At 49.0% G+C, this 12563-nt stretch overlaps 1 protein-coding gene across 3 annotated transcripts in view; it reads right to left on the bottom strand.

Annotated features, from left to right (window-relative positions):
• The window catches only part of KDM8 (lysine demethylase 8), a 28896-nt gene extending 16535 nt beyond the window's left edge, over positions 1–12361 (bottom strand). For all 3 annotated transcript variants that reach the window (XM_074964924.1, XM_074964925.1, XM_074964923.1), the window contains exons 1-5: positions 12259–12361; positions 11071–11679; positions 9370–9536; positions 7427–7559; positions 5951–5992 (exon numbers count right to left, since the gene is read on the bottom strand). In XM_074964924.1, coding sequence (XP_074821025.1) covers positions 5951–5992; positions 7427–7559; positions 9370–9536; positions 11071–11607 — 879 coding nt within the window. In that variant the 5' untranslated portion in view covers positions 11608–11679; positions 12259–12361. The remainder of the gene's footprint in view (positions 1–5950; positions 5993–7426; positions 7560–9369; positions 9537–11070; positions 11680–12258) is intronic.
• Between the last annotated feature and the right edge of the window lie 202 nt (positions 12362–12563).

The raw sequence follows: 12563 nt of genomic DNA on the forward strand, positions 1-12563 counted from the left end.
ACCAGGATGGTGATTGTGAAATCACCAGGGAGATTAGAGAGGCTATAAAAACAGAAACCCCAATAATAATGGGGGATTTCAACTATTCCTATATTGTCACCTCAGGAAGGGATGCAGAGATAAACTTTTTAGATGCCATTAATGACTACTTCTTGGAGCAGCCAGTCCTATAACTCAGCAGGGGAGAGGCAATTCCTGATTTAGCCTTAAGTGGAACATAGGGTCTGGTCCAAAAGCTGAATATACTTGAACCGCTTGGTAACAGTGACCATAATGTAATCAAATGTAATATCCTTGCAGGGAGGAAATACCAAAGAAACATACTAACTTCAAAAAGGGGATTTACACAAAAATGAAGACGCTAGTTAAATGGAAATTAAAAGGAACAGTCACAAGACTGAAATGCCTGCCAACTACACAGAAACTATTTACAAACACCATAATTGAGGCTCACACTAAATATATAACCCTGCCCCTCCCAAAACCCCCCCACCATCAAGACGACCCAAAAAATGTCACCTGGCTACGCAGCAGAGTGACAGAGGCATTTAGAGACAAAAAGGTGTTCTTTAAAAATTGTAAGTCAAATCCTACTGAGGAAAATAGAAAGGAGCATAAACTCTGGCAAATCAAGTGTAGAGGTATAATCAGGCATGCCAAAAAAGAATTTGAAGAGCAACTGGCAAAAAATGCAAGAACCAACAGCAAACACTTTTTGTAAGTTCATGAGAAGCAGGAAGCCTGCCAAACAATCAATGGGGCCACTGGACGATCAAGGTGCTAAAGGAGTACTCCAGGAAGATAAGGCCCTTGCAGAGAAGTAAAATGAATTCTTTGCAACAGTATTCACTGCAAAGGATGGGGTCCCTATTGAGTGTGGGTTGTAGTTGTCTGATGATACCCCACATGGTTTCCAGTGTGGGGTGGTAGGGAACAACTAGGGGTGTTCAGTCCGAAGGCATTTTATTTCTGTATTGAAGCAGGTTCTCTCAGGGTATTTGTGTGGCCTGTTCCACTTTTTGTTTTTGTGTTGGATGGCTGTCATCATGGATGTCATTTCCTTATATGCCAACATCCCTCACAATGACACCATTGCTGCCTGCCTCAAACATTTACAAGACAATGGACAACACTCAAAGATCCACCGCAAACACATAGCCAAACTCATCCATTTCTGCCTCACCCAGAACCATTTTACATTCAACAACACTTTGTCCATACCGTTGGAACAGCCATGGGTACTAGGATGGCTCCCCAATATGCCAACCTCTTCATGGGCCACCTTGAAGAAGAATTTCTGGACAAATTGGGGCCGGTTTTGTTCAATATCTTCATAAATGATCTGGAGGATGGTGTGGATTGCACCCTCAGCAAATTTGCGGATGATACTAAACTAGGAGGAGTGGTAGATACGCGGGAGGGCAGGGATAGGATACAGAGGGACCTAGACAAATTGGAGGATTGGGCCAAAAGAAATCTGATGAGGTTCAACAAGGATAAGTGCAGGGTCCTGCACTTAGGACGGAAGAATCCAATGCACCGCTACAGACTAGGGACCGAATGGCTCGGCAGCAGTTCTGCGGAAAAGGACCTAGGGGTTACAGTGGACGAGAAGCTGGATATGAGTCAACAGTGTGCCCTTGAAAGGGGGTTCCAAAGAGGATGGCTCTAGACTGTTCTCAGTGGTAGCAGATGACAGAACGAGGAGTAATGGTCTCAAGTTGCAGTGGGGGAGATTTAGGTTGGATATTAGGAAAAACTTTTTCACTAGGAGGGTGTTGAAACACTGGAATGCGTTACCTAGGGAGGTGGTGGAATCTCCTTCCTTAGAAATTTTTAAGGTCAGGCTTGACAAAGCCCTGGCTGGGATGATTTAATTGCGGATCGGTCTTGCTTTGAGCAGGGGGTTGGACTAGATGACCTCCTGAGGTCCCTTCCAACCCTGATATTCTATGATTCTATGATACACTTGCTGGGGACCCAGGGCAGAAAGCCAAAGCCCCACCATCGGGGGTTGAAGCTGAAGCCTGAGCAACTTAGCTTCACAGGGCCCCCTGTAGCATGGGACCCCAGGCAAATGCCCTGCTTGCTATCCACTAACACTGGCCCTTGCTTTTACATGCAGAAAAACAACTGTTGTAGCACAGACAGGCCATGGAATCTTTATAGCACGTTGGGGAGGCCTTAGAAAGAGAAAGGTTGAGAACCCCTGTTATAAGGGACTACTTAGGGTAGAGTGGCTTGTTAACACCTCTGCAGTCATAGGACAAAAAGAGGGGGCTTGCGGGTTACAGCTTGTTGTAATAAGCCATAAATCCAGTGTCTCTGTCAGTCCATGATTTTTGGTGTCTCGCAGAGTAATGAATTTAAGCTCCCAGGCTCATCTTTAGAAGGTGTTGTGCAGGTTTCCTTTGAGGCTGAAGACTGAGAGGTAAGATACAGAATGATCCCTTTGTGAAAAGTGTTCACCCCCAGGTGATAGGGTGGTTTTGTCTTTTATCATTTTCCTGTGACTTCAGTCGAGAGCGCTGTGATTGTCTGGTTTATTGTTTTGGGAGCATTTAGTGCCCTGGAGCTTGTGGGGGTGTGTGTCGGATCCATGGATCTTGAATGATGTGTTCAGAGGGGTCTTGATCATTGTAGCAATTGAGATATGTCTGCAGGTTTTGCATCTGTTGTTCTGGCAGGGTCTGGTGCTGCTTTGATTTGGTGTGTCCTGGTCTGTGGGGAGCTTGCATCTGATGATGAACTTGGAGAGGTTGGGGGGTGCAAGGCCAGAAGAGGGGGTTCAGGAGAGATTTCTTTGAGGATGGGGTCCTCATCAAGTATGGGTTGTAGTTGTTTGATGATATCCAGAATGGGTTCCAGTGTGGGGTGGTAGGTGACAAATAGGGGTGTGCGTTCAGAGGGGTTTTTATTTCTGTACTGAAGCAGGTTCTCTCAGGGTATTTGGGTGGCCCATTCCATGATGCGATCTACTTCTCTGGTTGAGTGTCCTTGTTTGGTGAAGGTGGTTTTGAGTGTGTTAAGGTGTGTATCCGAGACATTCTCCTCAGAGCATGTTCCGTGGTATCTGAGTGTCTGGCTGTCGATAACAGATATCTTGGTGTGTTTGGAGTGATTACTGGATCTGTTTCAGAGTAGCAGCCGTGTTAGTCTGTATCCGTAAAAAGAAAAGGAGTACTTGTGGCACCTTAGAGACTAACAGATTTATTAGAGCATAAGCTTTCGTGAGCTACAGTTCCGATGCATCCAATGAAATGAGCTGTAGCTCACAAAAGCTTATGCTCTAATAAATCTGTTAGTCTCTAAGGTGCCACAAGTCCTCCTTTTCTTTTTACTGGATCTGTGAAGGTATGTGGGGTGATCCAGTGGTTTCTTGGTTTATCTCTAGGTCCATCAATGGCTATTAGCTAGGATGGGCAGGAATGGTGTCCCTAGCCTCTGTTTGCCAGAAGCTGGGAATGGGTGACAGGGGATGGATCACTTGACGATTCCCTGTTGTGTTCATTCCCTCTAGGGCACCTGGCACTGGCCACTGTGGGAAGACAGGATACTGGGCTAGCTGGACCTTTGGTCTGACCCAGTAGAGCCATCCTTATGTTCTTGTATATGGTTACCTATAGGATTCAATTATTAAAGCTAATCATAGTGTCCAGGAAGTTGATAGTGTGGAGGTATTCCAGAGAGAGTCTGATGGATGGGTGGTGGTTGTTGAAGTTGTGGTGGAAATCTATGAGGGAGTTTGTCATGTGTCCAGAGGATGAAAATATCATGGATGCATCTCAGATATATCATTGGTTTCGTGGTGCATTTCATAGAATCATAGAATATCAGGGTTGGAAGGGACCTCAGGAGGTCATCTAGTCCAACCCCCTGCTCAAAGCAGGACCAATCCCCAATTAAATCATCCCAGCCAGGGCTTTGTCTAGCCTGACTTTAAAAACTTCTAAGGAAGGAGATTCCACCACCTCCCTACGTAACGCATTCCAGTGTTTCAACACCCTCCTAGTGAAAAAGTTTTTCCTAATATCCAACCTAAACCTCCCCCACTGCAACTTGAGACCATTACTCCTTGTCCTGTCATCTTCTACCACTGAGAATAGTCTAGAACCATCCTCTTTGGAACCACCTCTCAGGTAGTTGAAAGCAGCTATCAAATCCCCCCTCATTCTTCTCTTCTGCAGACTAAACATCCCCAGTTCCCTCAGCCTCTTCTCATAAGTCATGTGTTCCAGTCCCCTAATCATTTTTGTTGCCCTTCGCTGGACTCTCTCCAATTTTTCCACATCCTTCTTGTAGTGTGGGGCCCAAAACTGGACACGGTACTCCAGATGAGACCTCACCAGTGTCGAATAGAGGGGAACGATCACGTCCCTCGATCTGCTGGCAATGCCCCTACTTATACATCCCAAAATGCCATTGGCCTTCTTGGCAACAAGGGCACACTGTTGACTCATATCCAGCTTCTTGTCCACTGTCACCCCTAGGTCCTTTTCTGCAGAACTGCTGCCTAGCCATTCGGTCCCTAGTCTGTAGCGGTGCATGGGATTCTTCCGTCCTAAGTGCAGGACTCTGCACTTGTCCTTGTTGAACCTCATCAGATTTCTTTTGGCCCAATCCTCCAATTTGTCTAGGTCCCTCTGTATCCTATCACTACCTTCCAGCGTATCTACCTCTCCTCCCAGTTTAGTGTCCTCTGCAAACTTGCTGAGGGTGCAATCCACGCCATCCTCCAGATCATTTATGAAGATATTGAACAAAACCGGCCTGAGGACCGACCCTTGGGGCACTCCTCTTGATACCGGCTGCCAACTAGACACGGAGCCATTGATCACTACCCGTTGAGCCCGACAATCTAGCCAGCTTTCTATCCACCTTATAGTCCATTCATCCAGCCCATACTTCTTTAACTTGCTGGCAAGAATACTGTGGGATTACTGTGTAATGCTGGCCCGGCTTGGCAGACCCCCTGAAACCAGTGGGGCCCGGACCCCAGGTTGAGAACCACTGCCTTACAGCATGTGCTAGCTACTTATGCTAAACAATCTGTCCCATCTTGCATTTTGCTCTGATGCCAGGAGTTCCTTTGCCAGACCTGAACAAGAGCTCTGTGTGGCGCAAAAGTGTGTCTCTCTAAGGCCAGGTCTACACTACCATTTACTTCAGTACAACATATCACTCAGGGGCATGGGCAGCAGGTATAATAGGCCAGGGGAGTCTCTGCCTTCCATGGTGCTGCTGCAGCCACCAGACCTCTGGCTGCGGGGGTCTGGGGGGAAGCTTTTGATTGATTATGCCCCATGCAGGTTCAGGGGTGGCTGAGCAGGCGGTATGAGCTATTCAGCTTTTTGGGTTCATCAGTGACCTCCCTGGACTCCTGAATAGCTGAATAGCTCATACTGCCTGCTCAGCCACCCCTGAACCTGCATGGGGCATATCAAAAGCTTCTTCTGGAATAGAGAGACACTTTTCCCCAGGTGGCTTGGGCTCTGGGCTGGGGAGGCGCATCGCGGCTGCAGCTGGCCTGGGATTCCTCCAGGCAGGCGTGGGGAGACCTAAGGGCTTTGGTCAGCCTGGGGCTCCTCTGGCTGAGGCGGGTGGGGTAGTGGGTCTTGGGGCTCTGCCTGCGGGCAGAAGGGGTGGAGCCGGTGTTGGGGTGTGAATAAGCCACCCCCCGAGCAACCTAAGTTACACCGACCTAAGCGCCAGTGTGGACAGCGCTATGTCGGCAGGACAGCTATTGCCTCTCATGGAAGTGGATTTATTATGCTGACAGGAGAGGTCTCTCCCGTTGGCAAGCGTCGTCACCAGACACGCTACAGCGGTGTAATTGTGCTGATGTAGCACTCTTAGTGTAGACTAGCCCTCACCAACAGAAGTTGACCCAGTAAAAGACATTGCCTTGTCTCTACAGCAAGCTGAAAAAAATATTCATTTTTAGATTTACCTGATCAAAAAGCTGATGCTGGGCAAGGTATCCAATGCTATTCTGGAATTACAGGAGAGAGAAAGAGAATGAATAATGATTTATAGGGTCTGGCTTCACATTTATGGAAGTTACTTATAAATAAAGTCAATTACTGGCATAATTTATTCCAAAATGCTCGAGTCAACTGAATAATAACTGACTATTTTGGCTGTAAATGCTCCTTTTGCTAGAGATATGATGCCATGTGGTCCTGCCAGCTCAGAGACTTCTGATCCTGATGCTTGTGCCACAGTGCAGGGATGTTTAGTATCTAACCTGATGTCCCATTTCTTCATATCCCTTGTTACAGGTTGCAGTGAAATTGGATCTTATGAGATCTCACAAAGCACCAGAATCAATTAGAGGAACAGTACTGGTGACTATGGGGCTTGGTCTGAGGCTCCTGGCCTTCACTAGACTGGGTCAGGCCAGGGGGATATAGTCACCATCTGGGACAGAATGACTGCTCCAGAAATGGAGGGCAAAAAAGGGGAAGAAATGGTGAGAAATTTTCTAGAGTCCTTGTTTCACCTGTAACAGAAGCTTCAGAGCGGCGATCTGTGCAATAGCAGGATGAGGCCTCTACAGCTCCACACCCATGTTATCTGTAATATCAGTGAATATAACCAAGGGGGGAGTTTGTTTTCGAGTCACACTAACATCCCCACAGTTTCAGTGAGTCGCATACAAGACTCATGGGAAAGTGGAGGAGCAAATATGCTGCAAAGAGCACAAAGAACAGTCATGGGATGAGTCTCCTGATGGAATCTGTGCAACGATCAAAACCAGAAGGCCTCTAAAATCCCCCCTATGGCCAGGGATTCACCCTTTAAACAGGCAAAGTTTTAGATTGTTCATTGATAGTCTCACTGATAGTCACACACAGATCAATCTATATGTAACATGGGGCTTCCCAGAAGAGGGGTGATCTTAAGTCACCTGCTCAATGCCTAGAAAAGCTCCTAAAATTCCAGTTGCTGCACATTAACATCTAGATAAGGAGAAAGCGAGTCACTGGTGCAAACTGGGGCGCTTCCAATTCCTGAATTTCAGGTACCATGACTCACATAAGGCAGCTGTCCCCAAATTTTTTACCTCGCGCCCCTCTTTACCCCTGTCCACCCCCCTTCCTCCCCCTGTAACGGACAGAGGTAAGAAGGCTGAGGCTGGAGCCACAGCTGGGGACAGGGGCGAGGCCTCGGACGGGCATGGGGCTGGCAGTCGGGGCCAGCAGCTGCGTGGCGCTCCCCGCCCCCAACATGGGGGCTATCCTGGGCCCCAAACGTCCCTCCATGCCCCCCTAGGGGGCGTGCTGCACAGTTTGGGACCTCTGGTGTCAGGTATTCTGCAAGCAGCTCTCTGTTCTAATATTCTTTGCCAAGTGTGTCTAAGACAGAATTCCCCAGTCCAATACCAGACTTTGTCTGGAGACAAAACAATGTGGAAGTAACAGACCTTGTTCACGATATATTGATCAATGAAGTCATTGACAATCATGAGTGTCTGAGACCATTCCTCATCGGTATACCGGGAACCCACTTCTACAGGGACTGTGCGGCAGCCGGCGATTTGACGGAGATAATCCAGACTAGAAGAAAGCAGGTTCCATTATTTTCAATCTTTGCTCTAACGTTTTCATTATTTTTCCTGGTTTGGATGTCAGATGGGAAATCCATTTTCTGAGAGGGATTTGTGAACAAAGAACATTAGCGTCACAGAGCAGCTGCCTTTGTCCTTTGCCCCGACTAAGAAGATTATGGAAACATCCAGTGGAGAATTGACCTGATGGCACGGGCTGAGGGTGAACCGCAGGCTGGGAGAGGCTAGCCCCTAGCTGGCCCCGCCCTCCCCTGCAGCCCTAGTCCCCTTCCCCAACCAGAGCCCCCCCACCCCAAGCACCAGGTGGGCAGCGCATGGACCCCGCCTGCCCCTGAGTGCAGGGCGGGCAGGCAGTGCACAGTCCCCCCAGTGCAGGGAAGGCGGGCACCCCCCCCACCCCGAGCGCAGGGTGGGCGGCACATGGCCCCCCCCCAGTCCCAACCACAGAGTGGGCACCCCAGTGCTTCCAGCCCCCATGCCCCCAGTGCTGGGTGGCCCCAGCAGCACTGACGAGGATTAGCCTGTCTGGGCTGGGGCCAAGGGGGAAAGGGCAAGTGGGAGGGGGCTTCGGGGATAAGTGTGGGTGGGGCCATGCGGGGCTGTTTGTGGGGGGCACAGCCGTCCCCAGCCTATCGGACGCGCCGCTCGTGCCTGATGGGTGTCTCAGGAAGTGTTGTTTACATGCCATTTGCCAGAAAGAGTATCCCTAAGAGGAGAGGTGGAAGCTGCATTGCTCGGAATATTATTATTAATTATTTTCTATTTACACAGCACCTGAAGTCTGGTAGGCGATTTACAAGACTAATATGCAGAGAAAGCCTCTGCTCTCAAAAGCCAGCCAACCAAAGAGACCAAGGATGCAGGCAGCAAAGGAATGAACAGTGAGGTTGTATGCATCTTAATACCACATTTTTTCTTCAGTTAAAAAACCCCTATTTCCTATTTGAAAACATCTTTGAGAAGAGAAAAAGGGTTTATAAAAGTACTGAGTGAATAATGAACCACGATTTATTCAGTGAACATAGCTTCTATTGTGGTTGTGGAATAGCAGCAAGCAGGTGAGGGTTTCCTCAAATTCATTTGAGAGTTTTTTGTAAATTTATTTTACCCTATAGATTAATCATGTGCTTTTGGCTACAAATATTCACTACACAATATTGAAATTTTAGGTGCATTGCTTAGTTGAATGTTAAGGTAAGTCACATGATATCATTAGGCTGAGCCTGCAAGCACTTCCAGTGTTAATATTTGTGCTTGTAAATGAAAAATTTCATTTCCAATAATTCTTGGACATGCAACTTTGAAATTCACTTTCATCAAATATTTCTCAGTAAATCTTGATTGTGTGAATGCTTGCAGAAAGAAGAGATGTGGCTGAGGCAAATTCAAGTAAATAACCACGAGAATCTTTGGCAATATATGCCCAGCTCCGATGTATAGCACTAGAAAATGCATCAAAGAGAGGTTCCCTGCATTGGCTTCCGAAAAGATGGCATGGATGACAAACCAGCTCTCTTCCAACATCTGATTTCTATTATTCTGTCATTAGCAAGGCAAATCTATTAGGATGCAAGTTTCTGAAATGGATCTGTTGCAACCCAAGTACTATTAGCAATGAAAAATATTTCAGAAGTAGAGCAAATTATGCAGCAAGATGATGCTCCTAGCAGAAATCACTGGAACTGGCATTTCATACCTTACAGAGGCATACATTGTTCTGGGCTTAGTTAACTGGTGCAGAAAACCTGCTTGCTTAATCAGGGCAAGAGACGATGCCGTTTTTAAGCTCTTGTCCTCACCTCCATTTCTTCATACATGGCCAGTGGTCAACAATACCCTCCAGGATGACAGGCTTTTGTGGAATCATATAATTTTCTCTGAAATGCTCTAGAGAAGGGCAGTGAAGCCGTGGAATAACTTCTTCTGATTTTACTGATGGAACGGTAGTGTGGTCATTCCGGATTTTCTGAAACACAGGGATTTTTTAGCACAACAAAGTAACCTGCCCTTTACTACATCAGAAAACATGTATGTTAAAAAACAGTGTTACTCTCTCCCAGCAAAGCAGATGCTGAAATCACTTGAACTGAGGGTGTAACATAAACAGGGAAAAGCGACCATCAACCTGTGGAACTTCTTGCCAGAGGATGTTGTGAAGGCCAAGACTACAACAGGATTCAAAAAAGAACTAGATAAATTCATGGAGGATAGGTCCATCAATGGCTATTAGCCAGGACGGACAGGGATGTGTTTCTAGCCTGTTTGCCAGAAGCTGGGAATGGGCGACAGGGGATGGATCACTTGATGATTCCCTGTCTGTTTTTTCCCTCTGGGGCACCTGGCATTAGCCACTACTGGAAGGCAGGATACTGGGTTAGATGGACCTTTGCTCTGACCCAGTATGGCCGTTCTTATGTTCTTAAGCAGAACGGGGATAAAATCCTCAGCACTCCTCCAACCTGCAAAGACTTCCCAAAATGCCCAGGAGTCTAAAGTAAAACTGCTCTTATGTCCTAAGCGCATATGGATGGAGAAGCCAGATTTACAGCTTCCCTCAGGCATACTGGTGAGTGTGGGGGGAAGCTGACCTCTCCTTTGTATTGCCTGCCCTGCCTCTTTGTGTTGCATGTCAATGGAACAGCCTACAGCGTCTCACAAAAATCGCACAATTAGTAGTGGTAGACTGACTTATGGAGGCTGGAATCATCAGTTCTTTTCTCGGCAGCAGGATATGGAATAGGAACAAAAGCAGAAAAGGAAGAGAGATTTCAGTGGGTCACCAAATTAAAAAAAAGTAAAATGAACAGGAAATTCTCCAAGCTGCACTGAGAGCTGCTGCAAGTGGCAGCTCCTACAGTGTATCAAAGTAGTTCTGTGTATGCAGAAAGAGTGATTTTGTGAATCCCAGGATGGGGAACCTAGAGACACTTTTTCCTGTCTTTGCCACTGACTCACTGCGTGACCTCTGGCACATCACATATCCATTTTACAGATGGAGAAACTGAGGCACAGAATGGTGATTTTTCTCATTTATAGGGCCTGCAAGGATCAATTCATTCATGTTTGTAAGATCTTTTGACTGAGATCCTTGAATGGAAGGTACCACAAAAGTGTGATAGAGGCCTTCCATTAATTGGGAAACCAGAGGATGATATAAGCAAGAAGTAGATAAAAAATGGGACAGAATACCTTTAGATCTGCAAATAAACTGAGAAAACAGGATGAAAAGTTCCATGTAATAATGGAAACAAAAACAAAAAAAGAGGAATGATTGCATAAAAGCATCATCTTCTGCCTCTGTAAAGCTCATCTCATTTGTATTGCCTGAGATCTCTGCTTTTACCCAAGAACGAGAGAGGCCCAGTTACATGATTTACCCCCCAAGGTCAGTGGCTTCTTGACCCAGTCTGGATTTTGGGATCTAGTTATTTGCTGGAATACCAGTTCCCATTCTCTCTGTAGGTAATACAGTGGTGGACAAGAACACTGAGAACTGCTACCTTTCTACGTGACTCCTTTGTGTCTTCTTCAGCAGACCGTTTCCCATACGTTAGATGCTTCTGAAGGACATTAATTATCCTAACCAGGATGTTATCCAATATGGATGCTCCCATCAGCAGTCCCATGTCACAGACGCGAATGGTATCTGCTATGGTGCCTTGCTCACTGCACATACACAGCACTTTGAAGAGGCAGCCATAAGAATAGACTCGTCGCCAGTCCTTGTCCACATCTCTCCAAGTCCCAATATTAAGCTTTTCCCAAGAGTAATCTATTATTATTTCACTGACTTGTAAGCAGGTTTCCCTTGTGCCTCCAGAGCAGAGGCTTCCAGCTCCATAGAGGAGGTCTCTAGCTTGCTGGAGCAGTGAGATGACACTTTCCTCCACTTTCTCGCTGAAGTCCAGTTTCAGGTCTTTCTTAGTGCTGGGCAGCAATGCCCTGACGTCTGCCCACAGGGCGTTCCCTGCTGAGACCTGATCTGCAGCGGGGCTGGAGCTCCTGGCTCGGCCCTCAGGGGAGCTGGGTCGTGACATGAGGACTCCTAGGGGCTGACTACGGCTACTGGCCAGCTAGGAGTAGGGGCTGGTTCTCTTGCCTGCCAGCTCCTGTAAGCAAACACAAATGTTACTTGTGAGCAGAGCCAAAGGGGCCCAATGTGGAAGCCAGGCAGTCGCAGGGCCACACTGAGAGCACCTCCCCCCATGCACCCCTCCTTGCCCCATACACCCCTCCCTCTCAGAGTGTCACCCCCGTGCCCCAAGAGCACCCCCCCTCTAAGAGCACCCCCACCCCTAGAGCGCCCCTCCCTCCAAGAGAGCCCCACGCACCGCTCCCTCAGAGCCCCACACCTCTGCATCCCCTCACCCCAAGAGCACCCCTCCTTGCCCCATGCACCCCTCCCTCTCAGAGTGCCACCCCCTCACCCCTAGAGCTCCCCTCCCTCATGCACCCCTCCCTCCAAGGGAGCCCCATGCACCCCTTCACCCCTAGAGCACCCCATCCCCCATGCACCCCTCGCCCCCAGAGCGCCCCTCCTCGCCCCACGCACCCCCCCTCTAAGAGCGTCAGCCCTCGCCCCGAGAGCGCCCCTCCCCCATGCACCCCTCGCCCCCAGAGCGCCCCTCCCCCATGCCCCCAGAGCGCCCCTCCCCCGCGCAGCCCGGGAGGGGGGAACCGCCTCGCACCTCTCCGCAGCGCCGCCTGCCGGAGCCCTGCAGCCAGCGCCCCGCGCGCCCCCCGCGCTCCGAGTTCCGCATCTACTGGGCCTGCGCAGCCCCGCCCCCACTCGAGCTGAGAGCGCGGCCCGACCATGGCTCCGCCTCCTGCCGTCCTCCCGCTCCCCCCCCCGACCGCGCGCGGGCCCAGCTGGGGGGGCGGGGCGCGCGGCGGCGGCGCTCAGAGGGCGGGGCGGGGCGCGCGGGCTCAGTGGGCTGGGCGGGGCGGGGCGCGCGGCGGCGGCGCTCAGAGGGCGGGGCGGGAAGGGGCGCGC

This window comes from Natator depressus, chromosome 10 (assembly GCF_965152275.1).
Source record: "Natator depressus isolate rNatDep1 chromosome 10, rNatDep2.hap1, whole genome shotgun sequence".
Lineage (NCBI taxonomy): Eukaryota > Metazoa > Chordata > Testudines > Cheloniidae > Natator > Natator depressus.